This window comes from Panthera uncia, chromosome E1, assembly GCF_023721935.1.
Source record: "Panthera uncia isolate 11264 chromosome E1, Puncia_PCG_1.0, whole genome shotgun sequence".
NCBI classification, from domain to species: Eukaryota; Metazoa; Chordata; class Mammalia; order Carnivora; family Felidae; genus Panthera; species Panthera uncia.
The window spans coordinates 13,626,832-13,653,301 of record NC_064814.1 but is presented as its reverse complement, the minus strand read 5'-3'; the positions used below and the strand labels follow the sequence as shown (position 1 = coordinate 13,653,301).

At 43.9% G+C, this 26,470-nt stretch overlaps 1 protein-coding gene and 1 long non-coding RNA gene across 3 annotated transcripts in view; both read right to left on the bottom strand.

Annotated features, from left to right (window-relative positions):
* Positions 1–20,838, bottom strand: part of DBF4B (DBF4 zinc finger B) — a 33,821-nt gene extending 12,983 nt beyond the window's left edge. The window contains exons 1-6 of one of the 2 annotated variants that reach the window (XM_049636275.1): positions 19,344–20,838; positions 18,770–18,835; positions 6,470–6,624; positions 3,054–3,239; positions 2,386–2,436; positions 1,529–1,616 (exon numbers count right to left, since the gene is read on the bottom strand). In XM_049636275.1, coding sequence (XP_049492232.1) covers positions 1,529–1,616; positions 2,386–2,436; positions 3,054–3,239; positions 6,470–6,624; positions 18,770–18,803 — 514 coding nt within the window. In that variant the 5' untranslated portion in view covers positions 18,804–18,835; positions 19,344–20,838. Of the gene's footprint in view, positions 1–1,528; positions 1,617–2,385; positions 2,437–3,053; positions 3,240–6,469; positions 6,625–18,769; positions 19,078–19,343 lie in introns of those variants that run through there. The other variant, XM_049636274.1, reaches the window with a different exon arrangement.
* A 48-nt stretch (positions 20,839–20,886) lies between these two features.
* The window catches only part of LOC125926639 (uncharacterized), a 21,513-nt gene continuing 15,929 nt past the window's right edge, over positions 20,887–26,470 (bottom strand). Inside the window, exon 3 of the long non-coding RNA XR_007459124.1 lies at positions 20,887–24,636. This is a non-coding gene — a long non-coding RNA (uncharacterized LOC125926639). The remainder of the gene's footprint in view (positions 24,637–26,470) is intronic.

The following is a 26,470-nucleotide window of genomic DNA, read 5'->3' as shown; positions in this document are numbered from 1 at the left end:
GTGCTGTCAGCACAGAGCCCAACGTGCAGTGCTCGATCTCAGGAACCATGAGATGATGACCTGGGACGAGTTGCTTAACCAACTGAGCCACTCAAGTTGCCCCTAGAATAGCTATTCTAATGTAAATTTATTACAGCCTGCAAACAGGTGGTTACAGCGAGGAAACCCTACATAAATACGAAAAAAGTTTCTTTCTTTTTTTTTTTTTTAATTTTTTTTTAACGTTTATTTATTTTTGAGACAGAGAGAGACAGAGCATGAACGGGGGAGGGTCAGAGAGAGGGAGACACAGAATCTGAAACAGGCTCCAGGCTCTGAGCTGTCAGCACAGAGCCCGACTCGGGGCTCGAACTCACGGACCGCGAAATCATGACCTGAGCCGAAGTCGGCCACTTAACCGACTGAGCCACCCAGACGCCCCACGAAAAAAGTTTAAGATTTTATTTAAAAAAAAAAATGTTTTTAGTTAAAATTTTGTATAAAAATAATTTTTTTTTTAAACGTTTATTTATTTTTGAGACAGAGAGAGACAGAGCATGAACGGGGGAGGGCCAGAGAGAGAGGGAGACACAGAATCTGAAACAGGCTCCAGGCTCCGAGCTGTCAGCACAGAGCCTGATGCGGGGCTCGAACTCACGGACAGTGAGATCATGCCCTGAGTCGAAGTCAGATGCTTAACCGACTGAGCCACCCAGGTGCCCCTGTATAAAAATAATTTTAAGAAATTAGAGGTTACACCAAATGTGGGCCTCGAACTCACACCCCCAAGATCAAAGAGTTGCATGCCCTACCCACAGAGCCAGAGAGGCTCCCCGAAAGCACATGAAATTTAGTCAGGTCAAACTAGGTTGGAATGTGGGCCACACCCCTCACTTCTTTTTTATATGACTATTTTTTTTTTAACGTTTATTTATTTTTTTGAGACAGAGAGAGACAGAGCATGAACAGGGGAGGGGCAGAGAGAGAGGGAGACACAGAATCCGAAACAGGCTCCAGGCTCCGAGCTGTTGGCACAGAGCCTGACGCGGGGCTCGAACTCGCGGACCGTGAGATCATGACCTGAGCCGAAGTTGGACACTCAACCGACTGAGCCACCCAGGCGCCCCACACACCCCTCACTTCTGATGAAACTATGGGTAATTCACTTAACATCTAAGGCTCAATTACCTCATCTGTACGGTGGACAAACGACTGCAGTGGGGACTGACTTGAGCTCACTCCTAGCACAGAGTCACAGCTGGTAAGTGGCTGTGGCTACCAGGAGGGTTTCCGGTTTGTGAAAAGGGTCATCACACCAGCTTGAGGAGAGCTGTAGGGCGTTCCACAAAGCAGCACCGTCCTAGGTGCTAGGACCGAGCACCTGCCAGGACGACTGCTGGTCTCCACACCCCCCACCGCTGTGGGGCCACATGATGAGTGGGTACATTCGGCTTTCAGCTAGCTCATACTGGCTGACATCCCTCTAAAAGCGGATGTTCCCAGTCAGTCACCAACACCCCTCTCCAGAAGCCCTGGGCAGAAACGGTACCGTCCACATGCAGGATCCTCACTCCCCAGGAGCGGGCACTGGTCAGGAGACTGTTGCTGCTCCCGCCACCTCCTCCGCTGCTGCTCCCCTGGGAAGACAAAGCAGTCAGGCAGGAGCAAGAGACTCCCCAAGGCCTGAGCGGCTCTGAGGCACCCCGTGAAGAGACGTTACGGGAGAGTCTACCCCAGTCCCCTGAAAGACCCTCTCCTCCACAAGCGCTGGCCACAGCGGGAGGCGGGGGCTGCTGCTCCAGGCACTTGTGACCAGGAAGCAGCACAGGCTTCCCAGAGAGCTGTCAGGAGGGCCTCTGGGCGGAAAGCTCTCACAATAAATACCGGCGACCGACCGACCGTCACCATCATCAAGCAGGAAGCTGTGCTGGCCTCAGCCCGTTCCTGCCCTGCTGCCCCAGGACGGCACACGGCCTTCCCCCGCCACAGCCTGCGCCCCCTTCTCGATGCCACTTTACCCACTGTGCTCCCGAGATCACCTGAACTCCTCCCCCCGCTGCTTCACTTTCACGGCTCTGGGTCCCACAAAAGGGATAAACTGCTAAAAGATGCACAAAGTCCGGCTTATGTGCAGCGCGGCATCCCCTCCAAGGTGCTCGTGCTAGGCTCTGGTGTTGGAAGGATTAGCGAGTCAAATCTGGGCTCTACCACCGCCACCCTGGGCGACCCTGGACAAATCACTGAACTTCTCTGAGCTCTACTTCCTCATTTGGAAGAAGAAAAGAAGGACGGTACGTCTCACAGGTTGTGCGTTCTGTGTCAGTACTTCAGAAGCCCCTCCTAAGAAAGGTTAGATCCTCCCCTGTGCCAGAGACGGCCACCTGCAGCCCGCCCCCCTCCGCTCACCTGGTTTCTGATGGCTTTCTGCAGTAGCTCCTTCCCTCTGCTCAAAGGCACCTGACAGGAAGAGAAGGGCAATGAGGTACGCTGTGCAGCCCACCTGTGCACAAACAGATGTTCACACAGGTGCTGGTGAGGGCTTGGGAGTCATGTGTCTTGGAAAGCTGGGAGCATTGACAGCTGAGGAGCAGCAGAAACAGAAGCCTAGAGAACCTTTTGGAGGTAAAGGTAAAGCCACACACAGTCCCGGGTCACCCACAGGTAGCCGCAGCTTGGACCCAGGTGGAGAAGCGCATTCTGAATTTACCCAAGGCCAAAGTGTCACCAGTACTCTCAGACCTCTCTTTACGAGTCTCCATACCCCCAGCAGACAGGTCTGGGCCAATTTCAACACACCCTCTCTGGTTTACAGAGGACCTTCCTATTGTTTTTGACCCTCTGACTCTGAAGTCCCTTAAAAAGTGAAATGTATCACAGAAGGGACAGCGTGGGGATAACCAGTTGAGAAGGTTTTTCGATCTAGAGCTATGATAAAATATTTTCAGTCTCTGAATTCAAATGAGAGGTTAAATTAATCCAGATGGAACTAAAGCCAGAGACCGCCCACAACGGCTCACCGAGGCCTATTTCCGTTGCTCAGAAAACACACCTTTCCTACCTGACGAGGTTCTTACCGAGTCTGTGGGTTTCTGTGGAGGCCGGGGGTGGCCGCACTTCGGATGGGCCGTGGACGGTGTCTGCACCCTGACCTCGCTGGGACTGGGGCAGCCTCTGTGGCCTGTCGCACTGCTCTCTGCCTTCACTTCCCTGCGGCTGGACACGATGTAACTTACTTCTTTGCTCAGAAAACCCTCAATTACCTGAAACCAGATCACAGAGGTGGCTGAAAACCAGAAGGCAGATGTAGAATTATCGATTCTGAGAGGTTGGGGAAGGAAATCTTGGCTGCCAGAAGTTTCAGAATCAATGTCCTTAAATAGACCAAGTGCAGTTTTGTACCGAGCCCTCAAGAAGACATCATCCTGAAACATAATAGGGTTTATATATATAATACAGGTTTTGTCTCCAGAACTGCTGCTCCTGACCCAGCAGCAGCAGGCCACAGGCTCTGTGGTTTGGCCAGATTGAGTCTGCACAGAGAAAGAGCACACTGGCGGGGCCCAACAGGATTAAAAGTAGCTGGTTAAGCCATGGCATTCCTGTGAAGATACTCGGGGGCATCCAGACACCGCGCCTGTGATCCTGACCACACTACCAAAAATAGGAACAAAAACATGAAACAAGACAAGAGTTTGGCTGCTACTGAGCTGCACAGGTATCCGCTCATCCTACCTGTAAGCTCCTCGTTGGCACTGAGAGGGTCTGACTCATCTTTGTATCCCAAGGGCCCAACACAGTGCCTGAAGCACAAGGACACTTAACTCATATTTGTGGGGAGAAGAAAAGATGGAAATAAGCAGTGGCGAGGTGGCTAATGCTTAGTGACCCACTCGCCAGGGAAAAAATCCCTGCAACGAAGCATGTGCTGATTTCTGGGGGGTAAGAACTCCCACTATGGCTGATTGCAAGCTACTGACATGATGTTACTGAACGTGGAACTGGAAAGAGATGCTAACAATTGGCTCCACCTCCAGCACACCACTAAAAGTCAGGATGAATGATGGCCCTCTCTGAAGGGTGGACTGGATGAGAAACTTAGCACTGAGCTTAAAACAAAACCAGACCAAACAAACAAAAACAAAACAAAAAAACCAACAACTGTTTAAGTCCCTCAAAAAGCTAAACACGGTCTACCAACGTCTACCACAGCAATTCTGCTTCTAGGAACGCCCCCCAAAGAACTGGAAACAAGGACTTGAACAGATACTTGTACATCCTTGCTCACCGCAGCATTATTTACAAGAGCTAAAAAATGCAAATAACTCAAGTGACCAACAGGTGATAGACAAAATGTGATGTGTACATACAACAAAATATTGCTCAGTCATGACATGAAGTGAAGATACACGCTACAACATGGATGAGCCTGGAAAAGATTACGCTAAGTGAAAGGCGGCAGACACAAAAGAACGACTATCTGTGAGTCCACGGACAGGTCTCTAGAATAGGCAAATTAACAGAGACAGACGGTGGATTGGACAGGGGTTGCAGAAAAGGGAAGTGGGAAGTTCTTGCTTACTGGTTACAGAGTGTCTGTCTGGGGTGATAAAAGTTGTGGAAACAGTGGTTACGGCGGCCCAGCTGCGTGAATGTAATTAATGCTGAAAACTGTACATTTACAAAGGCTTAAAATGGCACATCTTATGTTGCGTACGTTTTATCACAAAAAGAATCTTTAAAGTTATGGCTTGAATGAGAGTACCTATGTTCTGTGATATGGCAAAAACAAATGGTGGGGGGGGAGGAGGAGGACAATGACTGTCCTATATAAACGCGGCCGACGGTTCGATGGCTGCATGTGGCTCCCACTCCAGTCTGCCTACTCTTCCGCAATGTGACGGCTATTCCTATCAGGAGGCAGAGCCCCCTCTTCCATCGCCTTCAATCAGACTCCTCTGGAACAATACAATGTAGTGAAACGTGTTCCAGAGCCTATGTCTCAAGAGGTCGTGTAGCTTCTCCCTTCACCTTCTTAGAAAGCTACCATGAGACCGCCGTGTCAACAGGCTGGTCTAGCTTACTGTATACACGTATGATGTTACGGGTATATACAACATATGTAAGAAGCCTCTCAAACGACACCTGAGAAGCCATAGAGAGGCAGCCAGCACCAACTCCCAGATGTGTGAGGTCAACTCCATCCTTCCAGCCAAGCTGACCCTCCACCCAAATGCAGCTGTAGGCGGGAGCCTTGATGAAACCAGCAGAGAAACCACCCAGCTGCTCCACAGAGTAGTAAGAAATAACTTGTTTTAAGCCCCAGTTCTGGGGTGGTTTTTTCACACAGCACAGGCTAAATGATAGAAGAGACTAAAAGTTCAAAAGGTAATTTGGGGCCAGTTTGGGTGTATAATCAACACTTGGTACGTTCCCCATTGCCAAGCTTCTATATTCCTGAGCTTCTGTTCATTTGACAGAAAAGAGCCTCTGCATTCCAAGCTTATTCAAGTCATTTCCCTAGTTGCCCGCCTCTTTGGAGCCGAGCACTATCATCCCATTTTCGAAATTCGAGAGTTCCCCATGTCAACCCCTTACTAAAAGTGCCACGCGGCACACACATGGCTGAAAAATATTTTAAAGGACTCAAATACGGCAAATGCTTCTTACGGGAAGTTTTTCACCAGTGTGATGTAAAAGAGTTAAAATTTAGAAATAATCTCAATGTCCACAGAGTAACCATGAGGTAAATTAATAATCCACTCAAAGAAATATATTCTCATTACAAATAACATGAGGGACAATAACGATAGCAAAGTGCTAATGCTTTAAGGTTATGGGCAAAACGTTGGTAATCAAAAATGTATTCATGATCATATAGCTACACGGAAAATAAACATAAAAAAAAAAAAAGAATAGAGACAGAAGTAGAGGAGTGGTTACCCAGGTTGGGTGTATTGAGGAGAAATGGGGAGTGACTGACAATGGGTATGGGTTTCTTTTTTGGGGTGATGAAAAGGTTCTAAAATTGTGTATTCACACAGCTTGCATATCTCTGTGAATACACCAAAAACCATTGAGTTGTACGGTTTAAATGGGTGAACTGTATGGTATATGGATTACATCTCAAGAAAGCAGTGAAAAAAGGGGCACCTGGGTGCTAAGCCTTCAACTCTTGATTTCAGCTCAAGACATGACCTCACAGTTCGTGAGTTCGAGCCCTGCATTGGGCTCCATGCTGACAGTGGGGAGCCTACTTGGGATTCTCTGTCTCCCTCTCTCTCCACCCTTCCACTGCTCGCTCTCTACCTCTCTCTCTCAAAATAAATAGATATTAAGAAATAAAAATAATAATAAAATGAAGCTGTGAAAACTAAGAGTCCAGAAGCAAAGATATCAAATACCTGGAAGTCACAGATACAATCCCTCTCCAGCTCCTGCCCGATAACCCACAGAGGCACATGATATCACAAGTCACAAGCAGGTTACATACCCCACCCAGCTGCTGGATGGCCCCCGTCAAAAACTGGAGACTCTTGCCAGCAGGCAGATCCAGATAAAAGGACTTTCCAGAGAAGGGCTGCCTCCCGGCATCTGCACAGCTCATCCGGCATTTTTCCAGACAACTGGAAACTTCCAGTTGAGCCCCTAGGAAAGAACAAAAGGGAACAAAGTGAGAAGCATGGGCTGAGAGTCACGCAAGCCGAACAACGCTCAACGACAGCCTCTGTGGTGTGCCCCCGCTAGACCCTGGGCACATAAAGATGAACCTGGGACTGGCATTCGTTCCTACCTTCATGAAGCCCAGATGTGAAGGGATCAGAACCCTGGTACGTGGATGGCAGGAACCTAAAATGGTGCAGCCACTTGAGGAAATAGTTTGGCAGCTTCTCAAAATGCTAACCATAAAGTTAACATGCGACCCTGCAATCCCACTCTTGGGCATAAACCCAGGAGAAACGAAACTGTATGTCCAGATAAAAACATGTATAAGAATGTTCATAGTAGCATTATTCATTCAGCCAATAGGAAATAATTCAAGTGTAAATAAAATAATAAGCAAAATGTGGTGTATCCATTCAATGGAATATTATTGGGCCAATAAAAAAACAAACAAAAAAACAAACAAAAAAAACCGAGCCACTGACAAATGCTACAACCAGGATGAATCTCATACACATGCTAAGTCAGAAAAGCCAGATACAAAGACCACATATTATATGATTGCATTTATATGAAATGTTCAGAAAAGGAAAAGATACAGAAATAGAAATTGGATCAGTGGTTGCTTAAGACCGAGGGTGGGAATAAGAAGTGACTGAAAATGGGCATGAGGTTCTTTTTGGGGTAATGAAAATATTCTAAAATTAAATTGTATTAGATGTACAACTCTGTAAAGTAACTAAAAATCACTGAAAGCATACAACAAATGAATTTTATAGTGGGTAAGTTACACCTCAATAAAGCTAAAAAAAGAAAAAATCCAAAAAACAAAAAACCCAACCCTTCGGTGAATATAATCTTGAGACTTGTGCATTTCTTTGTATATAAAAGAGAAAAACCTATAAATACATATGGAATTCTGATCAATGAAATGCATGCTATATTATTTAGAGAGAAAGGTACTGTCTACAAATCACTTGAAATGTATCAAAAATATAATGGATAGAAATCCATCATGATAGGGGCGCCTGGGTGGCTCAGTCGGTTGAGCATCGGGTTCAGCTCAGGTCATGATCTCATGATCTCATGATCTTGAGACCACAACAGGTTCGATGCTGTCAGTGCAGAGCCTGCTTTGGATCATCTGTTCCCCTCTCTCTCAAAAATAAACATTAAAAGAAATCCATCACGATAAAATAAATATATTAAAATGTCAATGATAAAATTTAAATGGTGTGTATATGAATGCTCAACGTAAAAGTCTTTAGACTTTGTTGCAGGATTGAAAACTTTCATAAGAAAACCTTAACGCTTGAAGAGACAGGGGTGCCTGGGTGGCTCAGTCAGTGAAGCATCTGACTCTTGATCTCTGCTCAGGTCAAGATTTCATAGTTCGTGAGTTTGAGCCCCCCATTGGGCTCTATGCTGATAGTGTGGAGCCTGCCTGGGATTCTCTCTCTCCCTCTCTCTCGAGGTATATAAATAAACTTTGAAAAAACTGGGTCATTGACTTGGCCGTTTAGAAAGTAAAAAATAGGGGCGCCTGGGTGGCTCAGTTGGTTAAGCGTCTGACTTCAGCTCAGGTCATGATCTCGCGGTTTGCGATTTCGAGCCCGCATCGGGGTCTGTGCTGAGAGCTTGGAGCCTGGAGCCTACTTCTGATTCTGTGTCTCCCTCTCTCTCTGCCCCTCCCCCGCTTATGCTTTGTCTCTCAAAAATGAATAAATGTAAAAAAAAAAAAATTAGAAAGTAAAAAATAAATAAATGAGGGGTTTGGAACAGATATTTTTATAAATCTCCTAAAACTCCTTGATTCCGTAAATTCCTGCATCGCTCCTTGCTACTGCCCAGTCAGACTCATTTGCACCTCCTCAGTGTCTTTCTTCTTCTGAGTTCCACATTACTTATTATCTTTCCTCTTAGTATTTTTCAGCTTCATATTCTTGTTTACTCCTTCAGGATGAACCCCTGGACTCCCCATCAGACTGGGAACTATTTAGGGAAGAGATGTTGACTTACATTCCAGCCTTATTCCCCCAAAACCAGAGCCTGCTCTCCCATCCTCAGCGGGCACCTGACCTTCAGGCACTTACCTTCTGGCCCCCTAAATCTCTCTCTTCCTGAAAGCCCTAGTTCAGAGACAGAAAATACTGGAAAGTCACCTTGACATTTCACAGAAGAGACCTTGTTGTGAGTCCCTGCTCTGCTTCTTACTAGCTGTGTAACTCTAGGCAAATCACAATCTCACTTAGTGTCTCTGAATCTCTATTTCTTCACTTCTGAAAGAGTGATAATAATTAGTACCCACCCCCTTTGGACAGTCCATATGCAGTAAATCAAATATTGTAAATTGTGTCACATAATCGTATTGAGGGGATATTTAAATACTTAACAACATGGATGAATTATATAGAATATGAATCATACCTCAATAAAAAACTATCGTTAAACAATTTTTAGGGGTGCCTGGGTGTCTCAGTCAGTTAAGTGTCCGACTTCGGCTCTGGTCATGATTTTGCGATCTGTGGGTTCGAGCCCCTGCGTCAGGCTCTATGCTGACAGCTTAGAGCCTGGAGCCTGCTTCGGATTCTGTGTCTCCCTCTGTCTCTCCCCCTTCCTTGCTCACTCTCTATCTTTCAAAAATAAATAAATGTTAAAAAAAATTTTTTTTTTAATTTGATATTTGTGGGGCACCTGGGTGGCTTTGTTGGTTAAGTGTCCAACTTTGGCTCAGGTCATGATCTCACGGCTCGGGAGTTTGGAGCCCCACCTCAAGCTCTCTGTTGTCATCTCAGAGCCCACTTCGGATCCTCTGCCTCCTTCTCTCTCTGCACCCCTCCTAAACTAGCACACTCTCTCTCTCTAAAATAAACATTAAAAAAAATAATAGAGGGGCGCCTGGGTGGCTCAGTCTGTTAAGCGTCCGGCTTTGGCTCAGGTGGTGATCTCACAGTTCGTGGGTTCAAGCCCAATGTCAGACTCTGCACTGACAGTGAGGAGCCTGGAGCCTGTTTCAGATTCTGTGTCTCCCTCTCTCTCTCTGCCCTTTCCCGGCTTACACTCTGTCTCGCTGTGTGTTGCAATCTCTCAAAAATAAATACTAAAAAAAAAAAAAAAAAAGTCCTCCAGAGTAATTTATTGCATTCACTTGATCATACACAGTGTAAACACAACACTGCATTTTACAGATCACCTTGACTGCTTTGCGTAGATGCCCTTTTTTTCTGAAGTTAATGTGAACTTTCTATTGTTAATTAAATAGTTCATGATTTTTTGGTAAAAGAATCAGAAAGGCTTTTATTTATTCAACTTTTGTGCTATAATCTGTTGGTCAATATTTATTATTAAACATTTCTGTGATACGCAATTTTAATTCTGGCAGTGAGTTTGGAAAGTTAGTTTAATTCTTACTGCCTGTGTTTTCTAAAATGACAAATATCTTCTAAATGTCTATTTGTTTTTAACATAATTTTATTTATGAAAAAAATTTTTAATGTTTTTAAATTTATTTTTGTGAGAGAGAGAGACAGAGGTGAGCAGGGAAGGGGCAGAGAGAGACAGAAGCACAGAATCTGAAGCAGGCTCCAGGCTCTGAGCCTGACACGGGGCTGGAACGCGTGAACTGCGAGATCATGACCTGAGCCAAAGTCGGCTGCTGAACCTACTGAGCCACCCGGGTGCCCCTATAATAATTTTATTTTATTTTTTTATTATTTTTTTCCCTAAAATAATTTTAAATAAAACACTCATGTCAATTTTTATTAGGTATATCATTCTTTTAAAATATTTGTTTTGAGCTACAAGAATAGGCATGCTTCAGTAAAGATCATTTATGATCAGAGTAAAAAAATAAATACATAAATAAACCTCAGTACTTGTATAGTTTCAAGATACTTACTATTAAAAGGTAAAATGGTAACTTATGTTTGAAGAAACCTTCCAGACACCACTTTAATCAAATGATCAAGTTAACGTGACCAGTGATGAGCCTTAGCCACTCATGTGCCTTCTGACACCACATCCTACAAAGGGCACAACATCACTTCTTTGTCAAAAATGCACAACCTAGATCCAACCACAGGGACATAGTGAACAAACTCAAATTGAGGGGTATTCTGTCCTTCTGAAGTACCAAGGTCATGAACAACAAATAAAGAAGACCTCCTCCCAAATAGAAGGGAGGCTAAGAAGATATGACAACTAAAAGCAGGGCGTGATTCTGGATTGGATCATAAACCAGAAAAAAAGATGCCGGGAAACAACTAGTAGAATCTGAATAAGATTTGTAGATTAACTAATATTTTATCAATATTATAATTTCCTGAGTTTTCAAATTGTACTATGGTTACATAAGATGTAAGTATTTGGGAGAAGCTGGGCTAGGAGTATACAGGAACCCCCTGTTTTTGAAATTTCTGTCTAAGTCTGAACTTTCTTCAAAGTGAAGAATTAACAGGGAAAAAACCAAACTCTAAATAGATGGGAGTTAATTCTTGTAACACAGTGTGACCTACTAGCTCAGGTGGAGGGACCCTTCCAGAAAGTGTCGAGAGGAGATAAAGAAATAGACAACTGAAAAATTAAGAAATGGAGAGGACAGAAATAGAAGTGTAAGCAACATCACAGAGGGGCTGCAAAGGGAAAGAAAAAAAGAATGGAGAGAAGAAAACATTTGAAGAAGCAACGGTCTAGGCTTCTGAATAAATATGGAGGAAAATGAGAACTTTTGTTCTCTCCCTAAATCCTACTAAAAATGACAAAAAAAAAAAAAAAAGGAATAAAAATGGACAAAGACACTGGCAAGAAGATGACAAGAGACAAGAGATGCCATTAAACTGTGGAAGCTGGAAAGCAGATGGATGAGTGGAAAACAGGCAGGAGACCAGAGAAAGTGGCATCTAAGGCCAACGAGAAGCAAGCTGGAGCCAAAAGGCCCTGAAACTGGAGGGACCAGAAGAGAATGCTGGAGTGAAATGGGGGGCTGAAAAGAGGTTATCTGGAAGCTTTTCAAAGGAACAGCTAGATACCCAGAACCTTCCCCTACCCTGGCAGAAGACTACAGCAATGGTGGGGTGCCTAGATGGCTGTCAGTAGAGCTTGTGACTCTTGATCTCAGAGTCGTGAGTTCAAGCCTCGCGTTGAACAAGGAATCCACTTATAAATAAATAAATAAATAAATCTACAGCAGTGGTTCTTCACTGAAGGAGATTTTGCCCCCAGGGGAAATTTGACAATGTCTGGAAATATTTTTGGTTGTTAGGGGGTATGCTTCTAGCCGATAGAAGCCAGGAATGCTGCTTAACATTGTATAAGGCACAGGACAACCCCCTGCAAACAGAATTATCTCATCCTAAACGTCAATAATGCTGAGAATGAAAAATCCCTGGACTAGAGGCAACTGAGCACAGGTGAGAGCAGGGATAAAGTCCCAGTGAAAATACAGAAGATTAAGAGGATGTCCACATAATGAACGGTGAGACCTGCAGACCTCATCCCCTAATGAACTCCCAGAATGCGGACAACCACACTTATAACCCGCAATGTGATAGTAGTAGGAAGTGACCCCCTTGGGAGGTAGTTAGGTTTAGGTGAGATCGTGAGGTGTAGCTCCCCTAAGGGGACTGGTGTCCTTACAAGAAGAGAGACCAGAGCGCGCGCTCTCTCTCTCCATCCATGAGGGCACAAAGAAGAGGTCATATGAACCACATAGTGAGATGGTAGTCATGTGCAAGGCTAGAAGCGAGCCCTTACCAAGAACACAAATCTACTGGTATCTTGATCTTGGGACTACCAGCCTCTGGCAATATGAGAAATAAATGTGTTGAAGCCACTCAGTCTACCATGTTTTGTTATAGCAGCCTGAAATACAGGATATCCCCCAAGGGGTGTCTGGGTGGCTCAGTCGGTTAAGCATCTGGGCTCAGGTCATGATCTCATGGTTTGTGAGACTGAGCCCTGAAGTTGGGTTCTGCGCTGACAGTGCGGAGCTTGCTTGGGATCCTCTCTCTGCCCCTCCCCATGCTGGCACACTCTCTCTCTCTCAAAATAAATAAGTAAACATTTAAAAAAAAAAAAAAAAAGGACAGGGGCACGTGGCTGGCTCAGTTAGTTACACGTCTGTCTGACTTCGCTCAGGTCATGATCTCATGGTTCGTGAGTTTGAGCTCCCCCCACATGGGGCTCTGTGCTGACAGCTCAGAGCCTGGAACCTACTTCGGATTCTGTGTCCCCCCTCTTTCTCTCTGCACCTCCTCTGCTTGTGTACTCTCTCACGCTCTCAAAAATAAACTTTAAAAAAAAAAAAAAAAGACACCTCCCCCCTCCTAAAATTGCCAGGTTCCAGCATGATTACCTACAATGAAATCTACCAACTGATAACCCCCTTCCAATTGGCATTTCATTGCCTCACTTTTAAATATGAATGGGTAATCAAAGATCAGATATTTAAAGAAAGCTTCTAACAAGAAATCTAACTACCAAACAGAAAAAAGGCTTAGAGGAAATAGAGACAATACAGGAAAGCAGAAGAAACCTAAAAACAATACCCTATATATCCTCAGAGAGATAAAGGAGTACATTGCGTTCCATAAACACATAGACAAGTATAAAAAAGGAAACACAAGAAAAACTTTTGGGGCGCCTGGGTGGCTCAGTTGGTTGAGCATCGAACTCCGGCTCAGGTCATGATCTCGTGGTCTGTGAGTTCGAGTCCCGCATCGGGGCTCTGTGATGACAGCTCAGAGCCTGGAGCCTGCTTCAGATTCTGTGTCTCCCTCTCTCTCTGCCCCTCCCCCACTCATGCTCTGTCTCTCTCTCTCTCTCTCTGTTAAAAATAAATAAACATTTAAAAAAAAAAAAAGAAAAACTTTTTAGAAATGTATAATATGAAAAAAAAAAAAAAAAAGAAAGAAATGTTGCAGAACGAAAAGGAGTTTCCAGAATGAAAGTTTCCACCAAGTACCAGCTCCATGAATGAAAAAAGTCCCCCATCAGGGCACACTGTCAAGAAATTTCAGAACATTAAGGAGAAAGAGGAAAAAACAAAACAAAACAAAACCCCACAAAACACAGGATTTTGGCTTCATTTCAGGTAATACTGGAGACCAGTAATTTAAAAGCCTTCCTAATACAGGGGTTCAGTGGGTTAAGTGTGACTTGATTTCCACTTAGGTTATGATCTCACAGTTCCTGAGATCGAGTCCCGAGTTTGGCTCTGTATTGACAGTGAGTGTGCAGCCTGCTTGGGATTTTCTTTCTGCCCCTCCTCGCCACATGCTCTCTTTCTCTCTGTTAAAATAGATAAACATTAAAAACAAAACAAAAAAAGCCTTTCTAATACAAAATATCTAAAAATACCAGTTAAAATATAAATACAAATCCCACCTAACTGCTAAGTTCACAAAATCAATAAGTAAGATTCCACAAATGCCCCCAAATAATGAGAAAACTGAAAACCACAGTGGGGAAAGCCAATGCTGACTGCCCTGAGGGAGTTTGTGGGCTTAAAAGCAAAGGGTTTGGGACTGATGAGCCTGACACGCCCAGGAGATCAGGAGATAAGGTCTTGCACCTGCCTAGAGTGAGGAGTTAGAATTGAGAAATTCCACATGAATCTAGGAGAAAAGGTAAATCAGAAAATAATCCATCCACCAAGAGACCTTTTATTTTTTTTTTATTTTTTTTTATTATTTTTTTATTTTTTTATTTTTGGGACAGAGAGAGACAGAGCATGAACGGGGGAGGGGCAGAGAGAGAGGGAGACACAGAATCGGAAACAGGCTCCAGGCTCCGAGCCATCAGCCCAGAGCCTGACGCGGGACTCGAACTCACGGACCGCGAGATCGTGACCTGGCTGAAGTCGGACGCTTAACCGACTGCGCCCCCCAGGCGCCCCCCAAGAGACCTTTTAAAAGGAATACTTTCTTAGCCTGGCTCTGCAAGAAAAATGTCTTCTCTGAGAATTCATAACCATAGGCCTTCCAAGAATTTGGAATTCAAATTCACATTACTTAGGTGGTCTAAGAATCCACTACCATCACCATCAAACAGAGAAATTAACATAAAAAGTAATCCCAGCTCCTAACACCTTTGGCATACTTTCAAGTAACTAAATGCAAATCAATTCTAGAGGCACAGTTTAGCTCAGGGTTCCCAAAATTTCCTCATATAAAGCATCATCAAACATTAACTCACCCTCCAACATTATAAAACACATGAAGGAAACAAACCACTGTTGGTAAGAATCAGCAGAAATAAAGAGCAAAATTAGATCCCCAACAGCTTCGAATAGAAGCTTTTAGGGTCACTGTAGACCATAAAATAATTAAATTATTAAATGTTTTATTTCACTAAAATAAGTATTTAAAATGCTGGGAGAAAATAAATGTCAACTTAGAATTTATATCTGACTGGGCAATTATTCAAGAATGAGGGCGAAATAAAGACATTTTTCAAACAAAGAAAATCCATTTATTCCCCAACCACTTCTTACTGAAGGACTTCGCAGAGGTGTACTTTGGGATGAAGGAAGCTAGACCCACAAGGAAGGACTGAAATGCCAAAAATTTGCCAAAAATATGTATAACTCTAAACAATCACTGTATAAAACAATAATGATAATAATGACTACTTTGGAAGTAAAAAAGACACACAATAATCATATTGCTGCTAGATGGCAATAATGCTATAGACGGGGACAGGGATGGTTCAGAGACAGACCAGTCTAGGCCTTTGTTGTGTCAGGAGGAAGGTAGAAATATTCACAGAATCAGACTTCACCCCACACTACAAACTACAAGTGGAACGTGGCTGAATCACTATATTGTACATATGAAACAAAAGAATACTGCACGTAAATTATACTGGAATTAAAAATTACAACAGGGCACCTGGGTGGCTCAGTCAGTGAAGCGTCTGACTCTGATTTTGGATGAGGTCATGATCTCATGGTCATGAGACTGAGCCTCGAGTTGGGCTCCAAGCTGGGTGTGGAGCCTGCTTAAGATTCCCTCCACGGGGCGCCTAGGTGGCTCAGTCAGTTAAACGTCCATGTCCGACTTCGGCTCAGGTCATGATCTCACAGTTTGTGAGTTCAAACCCCACTTGGGCTCTGTGCTGACAGCTCAGAGCCTGGAGCTGCTCCCGATTCTGTGTCTCCTTCTCTCTGCCCATCCCCTGCTCACACTCTGTCTCTCTCTCTCTCAAAAATAAATAAAAAACGTTAAAAAAAAAAAAAAAAGATTCTCTCTCTCCCTCTTCCTCTGCCCCTCCCCCTCCAAAATAAAAAATTAAACAAAACAAAAAGATTGTACACTTAAAAGAAAAAAGTGGAATATGTCTTCAAAATTCTGGGGAAAAAATTATTTGCAGCCTAGAACTATTTAACCAGCTGAACTATCATTCAAATATAAGTTAACATAAAGAACTGTAAGACTTGCAGGTTTTGAAAAATTTGTCTAGTACCCTTTCTCAGGAAGCTATACTAGAAGGGGTACTCTATCAAGATGAGGAAGTAAATGTAGAGAGAAAAACATAGGAATTTATGATAGAGGGGATCCTACACAGGAAAAACAAAGGGAAATCCCCAGAACAATGAAGGGAGTTTCTAGAATGAAATCAGCGCAACAGCGCTCAGCTGGACCAGACTAAAGTACTAAGATAAATGGTTTCAGAAGGTATGTTCTCCAGACAAAGAAGAAACTGATGGATTCTCAGATGAGCGTGAAAATACTGAGGGAAGGCTTATACTTCTGGTAAAAGTCTGAACATGAATTAGGGATCATACATGGAAAATGAAGCATATTGGGGTGCCTGGGTGGCTCAGTCGGTTAAGCGTCCGACTTCAGCTCAGGTCACGATCTCGCGGTCCGTGAGTTCGAGCCCCGCGTCGGGCCCTGGGCTGATGGCTCAGAGCCTGGAGCCTGCTTCCGATTCTGTGTCTCCCTCTCTCTCTGCCCCTCCCCCGTTCATGCTCTGTCTCTCTCTGTCTCAAAAATAAATAAACGTTAAAAAAATTAAAAAAAAAAAAAAAAAAAAAGAAAATGAAGCATATTGGGGCTCAGTTAAGCGTCCAACTTCGGCTCAGGTCATAATCTCACGGTTGGTGGGTTTGAGGCCCCACGTCAGGCTCTGTGCTGACTGCTCAGAGCCTGGAACCAGCCTGCTCTGGATTCTGTGTCTCTCTCCTCTCTCTCTGTCTCTCCCCTGTTCTGTCTCTCTCTCAAAAATAAACATACATTAAAAAAAAAAAAAAGCAGAAAATGAAGCATATTTCCTAGTTTACTACATGGGTCATCTGTGAATAACCATAATCACGATACTGCAAATAAATAAATGACCAATCAAAGATGACTACATATGCACTAGGAGGAGGAAAGGAGGAAAATGTGTGTGTTTGTGTGTGCTAAGTGGGGAGACAGAAAAAAAATCTTTATTTTCCATACTAGGAAGTCAACAGATATAATTTAAGTTAAAAACAACAAAAGCAGGGGCACCTGGCTGGTTGGGTTGGAAGAGCATTCAACTCTTGATTTTGGGGTTGTGAGTTCAAGCCCCATGTTGTGTGTAGAGATTACTTAAAAATAAAATCTTAAAGGGCGCGTGGATGGCTCAGTCGGTTAAGCGTCTGACTTCGGCTCAGGTCATGCTCTTACAGTTCGTGGGTTCGAGCCCCGCATCAGGCTCTGCGCTGACAGCTTGGAGCCTGGAGCCTGCTTTGGATTCCGTGTCTCCCTCTCTCTCTGTTTCTCCCCTGCTCACACTCTGTCTCTCTCTCAAAAATAAATAAAGATTAAGAAAAAAAATTTTTTAATATTAAAAAAGAAAACAAAGGCAGTATGGGCATGCTATTTAGAAATAAGTAGGTAAATATTAGTAAACAATGGCACTCTAGAGAGTAGGAAACAGGAGGCGGGGGCGGGTGTGTGAGAGGCAGAGACATAGACATAGACCTAGCCTCTTAAAATTATGAAACCATAAAACTATAATAAAAATTTTTTAAAACCCTTCAAATTTCATAGTCATATTACAGTGAATTTTAAGAACAAATATGAAGATAATCATCTAAAATCTTCTAATGAAAAAAAGTAGGCCAAGGGGGCACCTGGGTGGCTCAGCTGGTTAAGCATCTGACTCTCGATTTTGGCTTAGGTCATGATCTCGGGTTCATGAGTTCAAGTCCCACGTTGGGCTCTGTGCTGACAATGCAGAGCCTGCTTGGGATTCTCTCTCTCAAAAATAAAAAATAAACATTAAAAAAAAAAAAAAAAGAAAAAAGCAGATCACTTACAAAGAAACAAGAATCAGACCTACATCAATTATCAACAACACCTTTTTTTTTTTTTTTTTTTGAGAGAGAGAGAGAATGCGTGCAAGTGGGGCAGAGAGAGAGAGAGAGGGAGAAAAGATCTGAAAGAGGCTGTGCGCTGGCAGCAGAGAGCCCCATGTGGGGCTGGAACTCACAAACGGTGAGATCATGACATGAGCTGAAGTAGGGTGCTTAACCTGCTGAGCCACCTGGGCACCCCAACAACATCCACTTTTTGCAGGAAGAAAATACTGAAGGAAAAAAACTTTGACTCAAGAATTTAACACAAAGAAGAAATCAAGATATTCTCAGGCATACAAGCTTCAGAAAGTTTATCACATAAAGCCCCCTTTTGAAAACACTCTTGGAGCAAGTCCTCCAGCAAACAAAGAGTAAATAACTTAGTAAAGTGTATTGCTGTTTCAAAGGCAACCAAAGCTTGTATCTCTAACAATCCAGAACTAAAACTAGAAGGAACTAGGGGAGGGGAGGGAAGTGACGGAAGTGAGTATGGCTGCAATACTTGTCTATTTCGGTGGGTTTATGGTAAAAATAACCATGAATATGAGCTTAATAAGGTACTCTATCCTGACTCTCCATCTGCTACTCTTGTTAGTAATATCAGACTGAAAGCTCTTATTTGACCTTTACCATGAATTCCTAAGTGATTCATGCCATCCCTCCATATACACACACTCAAAGCCACTAAGTAATTAGGAAACCTCAATAGCGCTAACAATTCTCGACCATGATTTTCATCCCAAAAGACTTGGTGCAGGAGTACCAACTTCGACCTCGCATCCCTAGTTCTGACCTGTTACCTACCTACGATAGGAGCCCGGAGCCTACTCTCAGCCATAGAGCTCTGCAGCTCTGAGAATTTGCCGTCACCTGAGAAAGGACAAAACAGCATCAGAACCACCTTCATTAGCCTTCGACCTTCTACTACCCTCTCCCCCAACCCCCACCCCCGGCCTCCCAATCCTTGCAAACCCCCCAGCGCGGCTCCCGGGGAGGGGGGTGGGGTGGGGAAAGGAAGACTGAACTCCATCACAATCCATATCCCATCTCACCTCCCGTGCCTCTTGTCCTTCAATCCCGCCGCCCCCTCTAGAACTCTGCGCCTTCACTCCCATGGCCTCTTGGCCACCCCTTTTGTATTTCAATCCCCGTGCTTCCCTCCAGGCTCTTGTCCCCTCAGTCCCTTGCCACCTTTAGACCTCTACCTCCTCAACGCCAGTAAGCCCTTCTTCTCGGCCCCTCTACGCTCCTCAGCTTCTGCCCCTATCAGCTCCCCAATTCCTGTGCACCTTCCCGATCTCTTATCCTCTCTACACTCGTTTAACCCCTTCCTTCCACCTTCCTTCTTACCCCATCTTCCCCTTCCCGGCATCCGTACCCTTTCCTGGCTCCCTCCTCAAGGTCTCCGTAGTGTATTCGCGGGCTCCATGAGCTTTTTCAAACGACCGAGTGGCCGTGGCCTCCCCGCAAGTACGCGACCAGTCTCCAGGCGCCCCGGGCCGCGGCTCGGGTTTAAATTTCCTGTCGGCCCCGCCCCTAATACAGCGTAATAGCTGCGAGGGTCTGCCCTACGGTGGCCCTGCGAGGTCAACGTTAACCTCAGCAAAACCTCCCTTCTCCCTTCCTATTCCGGCCGGCGTTCACCATCCGTCCCTTCCCTTCATTTCTTGGCTTTTCATTGGGTGGAGATACTCTGCGCCTTAACAGACAGGAAGTTGAGGACTAGTGGTAGCCTAGTTTTCATGATTCTTCACACTGAGCTGGTTTGAAATTCCTAGGAGTTCGATAATAACAAAATAGGCCTATCACGGAGCATGTACAAAAAAATTTCACATACACATCATTTCATCTTCACATCTTTCTTTCCCTCCCTTTTCTCCACTTACCCACCCAACAAAAAAAATTCTCAAAAGAGGTGTCTCCTCATTTGTTCAACTCATGTAATTAGCGTGATCCTCACCTCTCCACTAAAACTGTACTTGTCTAGGTCAACTGTAACTTCCACGTTCCCAAATCCTATGGTCACTTTGCTGTACTCAACTGATCCAACTTCTAGAACATTAAAGGAGACTATTCCCTCCTTCCTGAGCCAGTTTCTTCATGTTGCTCCTATTTCTACCAGCCTGCACCTTCCCTTAATGGCTCCACAATCTCCTTTGCTGAATCTGAAGCCATTGTTCCACCTATAATGTTGCAGCATGCCAAGGCTTTAGCCCTTAGTCCTGTTCTCTTCCATATTAGCACTTTCTTCCCAGGAGACCTCATTCAACTCCGTGGCTTTACAATCAGTTCTGTGCTAATGCCTGCAGAACTTGTACATCTGGTTCGGATCTCTCCCTTGATCTCCAGACTTCTATATTCAAGTGGATACTGGACATTTCTGCTTGTATGTCTCATGGACACCTCCGGCTCAACACATTCAAAACAGAACATTTCTTTCACTGTCCCACCCTTCAAAAAACCCCAGGTACTCTTCTCCATCTCAGTAAATGTCACATAATCCACTCAGTTGTTCAAGACAAAAACCTGGAGGTTATCCTACTTCAGCTTATCCCCACTCCCACTCTAGAAACAAATTCTACCAACTCCAAAGTACATCTTGCACCAGACCACCTCTACCATTTTAGTTCAAGCCACCATACCTTCTTGCCCGAAGCACTGTGTCAATTTTTAACACAACTTCTACTTCTTCTTCTTCTTTTTTTTTTTTTAAGTAAACTCTATCCCCAATGTGGGGCTCAAACTCATGATTCTGGATCAAGAGTTGCATGCTCTACTGACTAAGCCAGCCAGGCACCCCAACACTACTTTTACTCGAGTAGCTTCCAACATCCACCCCAAATTATCCATTCTTTAAGCACTATATTATTTATATATACACACTTTTATCCCTTCCAGTGGGGCCCCTCCCTACACTAGACTATACATAACAGCTCTGATGAACTAAAGCTTGGCCATGTGACTCGCTTTGGCTGATGAAAAAAGAAAAAAAATGACATCACTTTCAAGCACAAGTTTTACAATTTTTTTTAATGTTTTTATTTATTTTTGAGACAGGGAGAGACAGAGCACGAACAGGGGAGGGTCAGAGAGAGGGAGACACAGAATCTGAAATGGGCTCCAGGCTCTGAGCTGTCAGCACAGAGCCCGACGCGGGGCTTGAACTCACGGACCGTGAGATCATGACCTGAGCCGAAGTCGGCCGCTTAACCGACTGAGCCACCCAGGTGCCCCCTCAAGCACAAGTTTTAAGAGACAGGATCATTTACCAAGTTCTTTTATCCCATCACAATGTCAGGCAATGTCCTAGCTAGAAGCTGACTTGTCAGCTTGAGTTCTTGAGTAAAGATGACAGGGAACAGAACCAGGGGCAACCCCAAATAGATTTGTAGCATAAGCAAGAAATAAACCTTTATTATTTTAAGCTACTGAGATTTTGGTATCATTTGTTACTATATCATAATCAAGTCCAAGGTTCCCAAAGTGTAGCACAGTCCTTTCAGAAGGTTCCATGAAGTCAAAACTATTTTGGTAATAACACAGAAACATTATTTTCCATTTTTCATTTTCATTCTCTCATGAATGTTTAGTGGAGTATGCAGAAGCAAAAGTAAGAATCTAACACTCTTCTGTTTAAAATATTAGAAACAATGCCATTCTTCTAATTATTTTTGTTTCGGAAAATATTTTTTCATTAAAAGTGCATTATTTAAGTTAACACATAATGGACTTATTCTTAAATGAACAATATATTTTTAAAGTTTTTCCTTACTGAGAGAAAGAGAGAGAACGTGAGGAGTGGAGAGGAGGAGACAGGGAGGGAGGGAGGGAGAGACAGAGAGAGAGAGAATGAATTCCAAGCAGGCTCCACACTGCCAGCATAAGCCCAACGCAGAGCTCGAACTCCCAAACCATGAGATCATGACCTGAGCTGAAATCTAGAGTTGGACACTTAACTGACTGAGCCACCCAGATGCCCCTAAATGAAGAGTATTTTTATTTTTTTAATTTTAATTTTTTAAATTTTTTTTGAGAGAGAACTAGAGCGTGAGTGGGGGAGGGTCAGAGATAAGGTCAGATCCACACAATCTGAAACAGAATCCAGGCCCTGAGCTGTTAGCACAGAGCCCAACGCGGAGCTTGAACTGGGGAACCGTGAGATCATGACCTGAGCTGAAGTTGAACCCGCTGAGCCACCCAGGTGCCCCAATCAACAACATTTTTAAACTTTAATTTCTAATGTGGTAAATATCACAGATTTTATTTTCTAAATATATATTCAAATATATAAAATCTTTCTATGTATAAATTAAAATTTTTAATGTTTATTTATTTTTGAGAGAGAGAGAGAGAGACAGAGACAGAGAGACAGTGAGAGAGCACAGGCTGGGAAGGGCAAAGAGTGAGGGAGACAGGGATCCAAAGCGGGCTCTGAGCTGATAGTGGAGAGGCTGACAGGACACGGGGCTCGCAACTGACAAACTACGAGATCATGAACTGAGTTGAAGTGGGACACTTAGCTGACTGAACCATCCCGATTTATAAATTTAAATTGAAAAATACCCCCATTTGTGGTGTCTCTCTCAATTGGATAGGGGCGAGGGCCGGGGGCACAGGCAGTGGAAGGATTCACCCTAGGCAGAACAAAGGAGACAATTTATTAAATACACTACAAGGGAGCGGTGGGCAAGACAGCAGAGGAGAGGCTGTTGGTAACGAGGCAGTGGCTGGAGGCGGTTTTTAAAGAGAGAAGGTGAAGAGGTATGAAGACCTGTGGAATTTTCCCTTTTTTGGTAACTGTGCCTGCTTGTAAATAGCCCATTGGTTAGTTAGGGCCTATGGATATTTTGAGGTGGGTAGCCTGCTGGGCCTCTCTGTATTCAGCCAGAGCGCTGGGGTCACCCTGGGCTCTTCTACCTTACTCAGGTTTCCATCGTTCAAGCCTGTTGCCTAAAAACGGCCTCTACAACATTGTGGTGGCCAGTCTCCCCAGATGGCCTGTAAGGATATTCAATTCCTGGTAGTCGTGACCACAGCAAACAGGGTGAGTTACCATTAGAGGAAATAATGATGTGCAACTTCTGAGACGGGGTCATAAAAAGTATTTCAACATCCACATTGCTGTTTCTTAGATCACCTGCTGTGAGGGAAGCCAGCAATCATGGCCTGAGAACACTCAAGTATGCTGTGGAGAGGCTCTTGTGGAGACAGAGGAATGGAGGCTTCCTGCGAACAGCAGCACCCCCTACTGTGATGGAGCCATCTCGCAAGATGGATTCTTCAGCCTTAGCTAAGCTTTCGACGACTGCAACCCCACAAGCGATCCCAAGTCAGAAAAGCCCAACCAAGCTGCTCCCAGGTTCCAGGCCCACAGACAACCCAGAGAAAATCAGTGCCTGTGTTGTTTTAAGTCATATTTTGGGGTGACACAGCAACAGACAACTGATAAATGCATAAAAAAAGCTATTTGGAATCCTCAATTTTTAAAAAAGAAAATAGGGGGCTGAAACCAAAGCGAACCAATTTCAGAACTGCGAACCTAGCTTATCCTGACTGACAAATAACACCAGTCAAACTACCCTCCCTTTCAAACCCACCCAGCGGCTTTCCCTCTTTGCTCCCCTGACCAAACTTACCTGTGTCTTTTAAAAAAATTTTTTCTTAATGTTTATTTTTGTGAGAGACAGAGAGAGACTAAGCGTGAGCAGGGGAGGGGCAGAGAGAGAGGGAGACACAGAATTCCCAGCAGGCTCCAGGCTCCGAGCTGTCAGCACAGAGCCCGACGCAGGGCTCGAACCTGTGAATCGGGAGATCGTGACCTGAGCCAAGGTCAGCTGCTTAACCCACTGAGCCACCCAGGCCCCCCCAAACTTCCCAGTGTCTTGAATGAGCCAAACTTGTTGCTGCCTTAGGGCCTTTGCACTAACAGCTCCATTTCCCATTTCTTCTTTTTCCTTCTAGGCATCAGATTGAATCTCACTTTTTCATATGGGACTGCGGAGACCATCCAACCTAACAGCAGCTCCCCCATTCCTTGCCGGGTGTGCCACTTTGGCTTATTTTGTTCACAGCACTTAACACTCTCAGAAAGTATCTTATCTGTTTACCGGTTTGTTGTCTATATTTCCCCAGCCAGAATGCAAGACAATAAAGTGAAGGGCCTTTCCTGTTTCCCTCACTGCTCTTTGCCCAAAATGAAGAACCTGGTGGGTGCTTACTAAATATTTGTTGCACGAATTGAATGACTGAATCTCTCTGATCTTTAGCTTTTTCATTTCTAAAAGGAAGATAACATTATCTAACAGAAAATGAGGTTTTAATTTTTTTTAAGTTTATTATTTTGAGACAGAGAGAGAGAGAAAGTGTACACACGTGAGCAGAGGAGGGACAGAGAGAGGGAGATAGAAAATCCCAAGCAGGCTCCATGCTGTCAGCACAGAGCCTGACATGGGGCTCGATCTCCCAAATTGTGGGATCATGACCTGAGCCCAAATCAAGAGTCCCACTGAGCCACCCAGCCACCCCCAGAGTGAGGTTTTGAATATTAAACATGCATTTAATGCAAAGTCAGTGACCAGAAAAAGGTACCTTTTACTATCTGGCAGAAAATATTTTGAGATAGTACTTCAAAATCTTCTTTCTCAGCATTTTTCGATTCCTGAAGGAAAGTGCTTAAAGTGAAAAAAAAAAAAAATTCAGCTCATCATAGAACAAGGACCTCCCAATATCTAAAACACTTGCATAAATAGATCTAGAAAAGAACAACCACCCAATTGAAAATGGGGAAGGGAACATTCATAGGAAAATAAATACAAAGAGCATTCCAATATGCTCAATCTCACTTAAAATAAGGGAAATGCAAATGAAATCTACACTGAAATGCCATTTTTCATTTAACAGACTGGCAAAGATCAATTTTGCTAGATAGTGCCAAGCTTCCTTGCATTGGGGCTGTACCAGCCTCCCATGTAAGGCAATTTGGCCCTCCCTAGCACAATTACAGATGTACATCTTTCCACCTGGCAATCTCATTTTTAGGAGTTACTCTACAGACACACATACTCACACATATGTACTAGGACTTACGTAATATCTACTGCAGCACTGCAGTATCTACCAGTTATATATGGTGTTTATCAGAGGAATGCCTATAAAATGATGACACAGAAAAGGAATGCAGATATATTTAATTACTCTATTTTATAAATACATAGGTAGCTCTTCTACCATGATATTCAAGTGCTTTAAAATTTATTTATTTATTTTGAGAGAGAGAGAGTGCACAAGCACGGGCAGGGGAGAGGCAGAGAGAGAAGGGGAGAGACAGAATCTCAAGCAGGCTCATACTGTCTGCACAGAGCCTGACTGTGTGATGGGGCCACTCCTGTGAACTGTGAGATCGTGAACTAAGCGGAAGCCAAGAGTCTGACCCTCAACCCAGGGGCCCCCAAAGTGCCTTAAAAATAGTAATTACTTTAATCCTCCTAAATTAAGGTGAGGTGAGTAGTTAACAATGCCCGTTTTGTACATGGGAACACTGAGGTTATAACTTGCTTGAGGTCACACAGCCAGAAAGTGTTAGGGCTGGGATTTGAACCCAGGCAGTTTGACTAGAGAGGCCATGCTCTTTTTTTTTTTTTTTTAATTTTTTTTAACGTTTATTTATTTTTGAGACAGAGAGAGACAGAGCATGAACAGGGGAGGGTCAGAGAGAGAGGGAGACACAGAATCGGAAGCAGGCTCCAGGCTCTGAGCCATCAGCCCAGAGCCCGACTCTGGGCTTGAACTCATGGAGGGTGAGATCGTGACCTGAGCTGAAGTCGGACGCTTAACCAACTGAGCCACCCAGGCGCCCCAGAGGCCATGCTCTTAACACGGCTCTGTGCTGCCTCTCAATGTCCGGCAACATGAAGAAAGAAAACTGACACAGCAATATTAAAATCTGTTAACACACACACACACACACACACATATTTAATGTTTATTTTTGTGAGAGACAGAGAGAGAGAGAGAGAGAGAGAGAGAGAGAGAGTGGGGTACGGGGTAGGGTTAGAGAGACAAGGAGACACAGAATCTAAAGCAGGTTTCAGGCTCTGAGCTGTTAGCACAGAGCCCCATGTGGGGCTCCAATCGACAAATTCCAAGATCATGACCTGAGCCGAAGTTGGACGCTTAACTGACTGAGCCACCCAGGCACACAAAACAGATCTTAAGAGATAAAAGAATTATTAGGAATATAGGTATCATTGCTTGATGATAAACAATTCACTAAGAACTAGGTAAAACCTAGCATTCACATGAATCTAACAAACAGAGCCTCAAAATACTTAAGGCAGAAATACAAGGGAAGACTGAAATCTACATATATCGTAGGGCATTTTAACAGATTTTTACCCCGAAAAGACAGATGAAACAAAAATAAAATAAAATTTGTAACATATAAAAGATTAAATGATATGACAAACTTTAATATACAAATATTAGAAAATAAATATGATTTTCAAG